Genomic DNA, 6531 nt, shown 5'->3' on the forward strand with positions numbered 1-6531 from the left:
TAAGCTCCGCCTCCCGGGTTTACGCCATTCTCCTGCCTCAGCCTCCCCAGTAGCTGACTACAGGCGCCCGCCACCTCGCCTGGCTAATGTTTTGTATTTTTAGTAGAAACGGGGTTTCACCGTGTTAGCCAGGATGGTCTCGATCTCCTGATCTAGTGATCCGCCCGCCTCAGCCTCCCCAAGTGCTGGGATGACAGGCGTGAGCCACTATGACTGGCCATGTTCTTGTTTCTTTGTATGTCTCATAATTTTTAAATTGATACTACTTTAGATAATATATTGTAGAATGGGAACTCTGGATTCGAACCCACTGGTTGGTGGTGGTTTTTGTTGGCTTAGTGACTCGCTTGGATGAATTCTCCAGGGTGTTTCCCCTGCAGGCTATGTCTGCAGATGTGTTTGCTAAGTTAAAAAAATAATTCTTTTCTATAACATTTAAGTCTGGCTTCCTAAGACTCGCCCCTGGGTCGGTGTAGCTTAGTGGACAATTACTGGTTCGAATACTCTGCTTTCTCTTCAGATCGTATAAATCTTTTGCCTTTTACAATTACTGGTTCGATACTGTGCTTAAACATTCTGAACCAGTAGGGCCTCCAGCCTCTGATGATGGCGCTGTGTGGGATGTGGGTGCATTTGGAATTCAGGCAGTTTACAATTTGGTCTTGGCTTTTACTTTTTGCTTGTATAAAGCCTCATGTTCGGCCAGGGTGGTGGACAGCTGGGGCCCTCGCCTGTCCTTCCTTAGTGTGCACCCAGCCTTGCAGACCACCAGGGACACCTGGCCACCTCTGAAGACCACCAAGGCTGTTCTATTTGCGAATGCAGAAAATCTGAGGCAGGTCTCAATTAATTTAGAAAGTTTATTTTGCCGATGGGACACAGCCCCAGGAGGTCCTGACGTGTGCCCGAGGTGGTCGGAGCACAGCTTGGTTTTATACATGTTAGGGAGACGTGAGACATCAATCATACATGTAAGATGAACACTGCAGCCAGCAGCAGTGGCTTATGCCTGTAATCCCAGCACTGTGGGAGGCCGAGGCGGGCGGATCACCTGATGTCAGGATTTCAGACCAGCCTGGCCAACATGGTGAAACCCCGTCTCTACTTAAAATACAAAAATTACATCCTGGCTAACACGGTGAAACCCTCTCTACTAAAAAATAAAAAAAAAACTAGCCGGGCGAGGTGGCTGGCGCCTGTAGTCCCAGCTACTTGGGAGGCTGAGGCAGGAGAATGGCGTAAACCCGGGAGGCGGAGCTTGCAGTGAGCTGAGATCCGGCCACTGCACTCCAGCCCGGGCGACAGAGCGAGACTCCGTCTCAAAAAAAAAAAAAAAAAAAAAAATTAGCTGGGCGTGTTGGTGGGTGCCTGTAATCCCAGCTATTTGGGAGGCTGAGGAAGGAGAATCGCTTGAACCTGGCAGGCGGAGGCTGCAATGAGCCAAGATCGCACCACCGCACTCCAGCCTGGGTCAGAAAGCAAGCCTCCATCTCAGAAAAAAAAAACAATTGGTTCGGTCTGGAAAGGTGGGACAACTTATAGTAAAGCAATGGGGGAAGGAGCTTCCTGGGCACAGATAGGTGACACACAAACGATTACAACGTTTCCAGTTTCTGATTAGCCTTTCTTCTTTCTTTTCCCTTTTGATCAGTCTTGCTCTGTGGCCAGGCTGGAGTACAATGGCGTGATCTTGGCTCACTGCAACCTCTGTCTCCCGGGTTCAAGTGATTCTCCTGCCTCAGCCTCCCGAGTAGCTGGGACTACAGGCGCCGCCACCTCGCCCGGCTAGTTTCGTATTTTTACTAGAGACAGGGTTTCACCATGTTGGCCAGGCTGGTCTCGAACTCCTGGTCTCAATGGGCGCCACCGTGCCCAACCTTCTGATGAGGCTTTTCAAAGGAGGCGGTCAGATGTGCATCTATCTCAGTGAGCAGAGGGTGGCTCTGAACACAGCAGGACGCAGGTTTGCCCTGAGCAGCTTCCAGCCAGAGTGTTCCTTAGTGATTCTGGGGGGCCCAAGAGACTTTGGTTTCCCATGTTTTATGTACTGAATGTCCTGGTTCAACTTTCGACTTCGCGCTCAGATATGGCAAGCTCTGACAAAGCTGCTGTTTGCATCTGTCGGGTCTCAAATGACTTCGGTTTAAATTAACCTTCACATCCACTCTGGGGTTCCGAGTAGGTCCCCACAGCTCGAAATAACCCAAGGAGGGTCCGCGGGGTGGAGGAAAAGCTGATGAAACGTTGGCGGCTGCGGAAACCCAGGGCGGGCAAGGAGGGTCCCTGGAGGTTGATTTTCCGCAACGGAGCGGCTTTCCGAGGCGGCAGGTGCGTGGGTTCGAGGCAGGGCTCTGGGGCCGCTTTAGGCGAGAACCGGATGAAGCCCCGAATTGGAACTCGGGGATCCGGCAACGCTGGGCCTCAGCACCCACGGTCGACGCGCGGCCCGGGCCTTACGTGCGCCTCAGCGTGGCCCAATTTCCACACGGCCGGTGCCTCGTTTCCAGCGAGCTGTCGGTGAGTCCCGGCGAGTCCCGACCCCTCTCTAGCCACGGCCTGACGGGCACGGTGTTGACCTCGTCCCCTGACCTCCGACCCGGCGCCGCGACCTCTCGTCGCCGGTCCCCTCGGAGCCGGGCGCGGTTTCCGGGGAACGCGTTTCCCGCCGCACCGTGGGCCACCCGGACCGCACAGGACGGGGCACTTTCCGGTGGCGGCGCGGAGCCCTGGGCCCGGCTGCGGCCCGGCGGCGGCCCCCGGCGCTGTGCGGCGTCGTGGGGTGGCCGGGGAGCGGCAGGGGCCTGGCGGCCGGCGGAGGCCGGAGCGGGGCGGCCGGGGACACCGGCTCCCGGCGCCCTCGGAGCCAAGGGGCGCGGCGCGGCACGGGGGGGCGAAACGCGGGGCCCTTGCGCGGTGAGGTAGGCGTGTGGGCTCCTGTCACTGCACATCGCGAACGCTGGCCGCCGCGTGGCTCTGGCCGAGTCTCGCGAGGGGCGCCCCTGTGGCGTTTCGAGCCAGCCGGGCTCCTGCGGAGAGGGAAGCTCTGCCCTTCCCCTGGCCTGGCGCGGGTCAATTCTCCCGGGAAGGGGCCGGGGGTCCTCGCAGGGCCTGGCCGCGGCGTGACCCTGCCGGGGTCCTAACTTCACCGCAGGGCGACCTGCTCACGGCCAGGCCCGTGGGGACGCTGGCGTCACGGTATCTTCCCCCTTCACGCCAATCCTACCAGGCCGACATCGAGTCTTGCTCCCCAGGGAGGGTCAAGGCCCAGGGGTCCAGCGGCTCCCCCGAGGTCCGCTAGGAGGTGGCGGCACTGGAGTGGCCTTTCTCCAGCCTGCACCGACCCCCGCCTTTAGTGCCCCTGCGTGTGACCCAACGGTGGTACCGGAGCGGCCTTAGAAGACTGACCGCTGCCTCTGAGTTGAGTCTTCAGCCCCTCGCTGGGCCTGGCTGAGCCCCCGGTCTGCTCCTTTCCCCCAGCCTGGAGACCATGCCAAAGCTGCAGGGCTTCGAGTTCTGGAGCCGCACCCTGCGTGGCGCCCGCCACGTGGTGGCCCCCATGGTGGACCAGAGCGAGCTGGCCTGGAGGCTGCTGAGCCGGCGCCACGGAGCACAGCTCTGCTACACGCCCATGCTGCACGCCCAGGTCTTCGTCCGCGACGCCAACTACCGGAAGGAGAACCTGTACTGCGAGGTGTGCCCCGAGGACCGGCCTCTCATCGTGCAGGTGCGCGGGAGGGGCTGTGGCGGCGGCAGCGGTTGGGTCCCGGGCCCTGGAATGCCTGGGGAAAAACCCTTCCCTCTGTGGCCGGACATCACTTTCAGCCTTTCCAGAGCCAGCTCAATTCCAGGAGGAGAGGGAGAAGGTGGCACCAGGTGTGTAGAGTCCACATGGCCACAGCAGTGATTCCTGTGGTGGAGTCAGGGCTCCCAGGTGCACCTCCCAGACTCCAACCCCATTCTCTAGGAGCTGGCTGAGGCAGCTAGGGTGCTGTGAGGTTCGCAGCCCTGCTGGGGCCTCTGGATTGCTGCCTCTCACACTCACACTCCCTATTCAGAACCAGTAGAGATGGCTCTGCTCTTCAGAAGTTAGTGATTGTGGCTTCTGCCACAGTTCAGAAGAAAATCTGTAAATCTGGGTGGTTTGGGGACTCCTCCTGGCTTTGTCATATTGTAAGCCTCCACAGGACAGGGCACCCTCCTGCGGTGAACCTGGGCCCACACCCTCCTGGGGTCACACTGGACCTCTCCTAGGGCTGGGCAGCAAGGGACTAGCGCCTGGCTGGGCGCATGGCTGACTCCTGCGTCTTCTCCAGTTCTGTGCCAATGACCCGGAAGTGTTTGTTCAGGCGGCTCTCCTGGCTCAGGATTACTGTGACGCCATTGACCTGAACTTGGGCTGCCCACAGATGATAGCCAAGAGAGGTGAGCTCCATGTGGAGCATGGGGACACCCGGGGCAGGGGCCAGAGCCAGCTCAGTGCAGCCCCAGGTGTGGTGAGCTTGGAGGATGGCAGGCCTTGCCTCTGTCGTGACAGTGGCTCAGGCTGGAGCCAGCCGTCCTCTGTGCTCTGCCTCTGGAGGGTGGCTGTCCTCAGGCCTTCGGGGCTGGGGGCTGAGCCCTCCTGCCTCTCCCTTCCCTCAGGGAGCTCCCTCTGCATAAACATGATTGCTGATACAGGGTCCCCGCCACCCCCTTGCACTGCTGTGTGTGGGGCTGAGCCTGTCTACCTCACCGAGCCCCTGAGGAGGTGTTACGTGGTCCCAGACCGTGGGGCGGTGGGGGTTCCATTCAGCACCTTCTGAGCTTAGGCAGCTAGGCAAATAGAGCCCCTGAATCTGATGCCGACAAACCTCTGCTCTGACTGTTCCACTGCCCCAACTAGAGACACTGCTGGTTCTGGGGACCTGCGTCCGGCCTGGCAGGGCAGCTCCTGGCCTGCATGGATGGAGGAGAAGGTGCAGAGGGGGTGCAAGGCCTCGGCTCCACCAGCCTTAACACAGGTGCCAGCCAGGCCATGCTTGCTCTTTGCAGGTCACTATGGTGCCTTCCTGCAGGATGAGTGGGACCTGCTCCAAAGAATGAGTGAGTTGGCTAGGTGGGCGGTGAAGGACCCCAGAGACCCTCAAGAGGGACACATGGGCACTGTCCACTTAGTTGGGGCTTAGGAGAGGATAGGCGGTGGCAGGAGCTCTCAGCATCACCCTGGGGCTTCCTGCCCAAAGCAGCCTCTCTGCTGGAAGGAGGTGGCTGTGAAGTTGCCTGTCCTGTGCCACCCACCCCTTAAAACCAGACAGTAGGTGCCAGGACAGAGTCCTTGCTCGGTCCCAGCCCCAGACGTCCTGGGAGATAAAGCTGGCCTCGGCCCTGCTTGTTTGAACTTGGGAGGGCTGGGGGAATGGCGGAGGGAGCCTGCCCGGCAGCCTGAGGGAGACACCCAGATGGTGGCCCAGGCTGCCTCCCAACCTCCCAGCAAAGCTGCCTGGACTCCGCTATCTGCGGGGCCCTGGGCTCCCGGGCTTGGCCGCTAAAGTGGGAACACCATGGCCCCCTCAGAAGCTGCCTGTCTTCTCCCCAGTTTTGCTGGCCCACGAGAAACTTTCTGTTCCTGTAACGTGCAAGATCCGTGTCTTCCCGGAGATCGACAAGACCGTGAGGTACGCCCAGATGCTGGAGAAGGCCGGCTGCCAGGTGAGCCCTGGGCTCGCGGGGGTGTCGTGGGCCTTGGCTGGGCCTTTGCGCAGAGGACACAGCTGAGGCTCTTCCTGTGTCCACTCAGACACCGTGCACTGTCGGCCTCATGGGGGCAGTGGCCCTCCTGACTGGCCTGCCCCCACGGACTCTGAGTGCCACCACCCCAAGCCCAGGCCTTCACAACAGAAACGGCTTTCCTGGCTCCAGAGTTTTGTCCCTGTGGATAGAGTAATGTCGGCATCTCTCCCATGTTCCTAGTGTCACAGAGGCCGGCAGGGCCTCCTTTGGGGATACTCAGCATCTAGTCTTCCTAGATGGTCAGGAAGGGGCCAACAGGCTGTCAGCAGAGCTGCTCCCCTGCCTGGGTCCCCTGCACACCGAGCCTGGCCTGGGGCAGGCCTGGATGGGCTGCTGTCTCCAGGGGTGCCCTTCAAGACACTCAACCTTCTGAAGGCAGACAGCAACCTTGGTGACCCAGGGATGAGCTTGCACAGGGGCTGCTGGGCCCAGGCCCCACTTTCCCCCCGTGCCCCACCAGCCTGGAGCCAGTCCCTCCACACCTTTGGCCTTGGGTAGTGGGGATGCTGCCACTTCCTGGCCTGGCTCTTACATGGGCCTGGGCAGCACATGCAGCCTGAGGCTCCCATAGAGTGCAGAGCCTTTGGGGCAGGCCCCAGACAGTCATTCCTCAGCCCTGCTTCAGGAGCTGAGATGGTGAGGGAAAGGTCCCTGGAGTCGGGCATGGGGCACAGGGCTTGGAGGGGCAGAGGGGGCTCGGAGGGGTGGAGTGGGGGTGAAGGGGACACGGATGGGCACAGGGGACTCTGAGGGGCGGAGGGG

General features: G+C 60.3%; 1 protein-coding gene across 5 annotated transcripts in view; it reads left to right on the top strand.

The window, feature by feature from the left end:
* The first annotated feature begins 1840 nt into the window (after nt 1-1840).
* DUS1L (dihydrouridine synthase 1 like) overlaps nt 1841-6531 on the top strand; it is an 8856-nt gene continuing 4165 nt past the window's right edge. For 4 of the 5 annotated variants that reach the window (XM_017879198.1, XM_017879199.1, XM_017879200.1 and 1 more), the window contains exons 1-5: nt 2632-2913; nt 3478-3724; nt 4314-4422; nt 5032-5082; nt 5576-5688. In XM_017879198.1, the coding sequence (XP_017734687.1) occupies nt 3488-3724; nt 4314-4422; nt 5032-5082; nt 5576-5688 (510 nt within the window). In that variant the 5' untranslated portion in view covers nt 2632-2913; nt 3478-3487. Of the gene's footprint in view, nt 2914-3477; nt 3725-4313; nt 4423-5031; nt 5083-5575; nt 5689-6531 lie in introns of all 5 variants that reach the window. The other variant, XM_017879197.1, reaches the window with a different exon arrangement.

This window comes from Rhinopithecus bieti, unplaced genomic scaffold, assembly GCF_001698545.2.
Source record: "Rhinopithecus bieti isolate Rb0 unplaced genomic scaffold, ASM169854v2 scaffold_9899, whole genome shotgun sequence".
Classification (NCBI taxonomy): domain Eukaryota; kingdom Metazoa; phylum Chordata; class Mammalia; order Primates; family Cercopithecidae; genus Rhinopithecus; species Rhinopithecus bieti.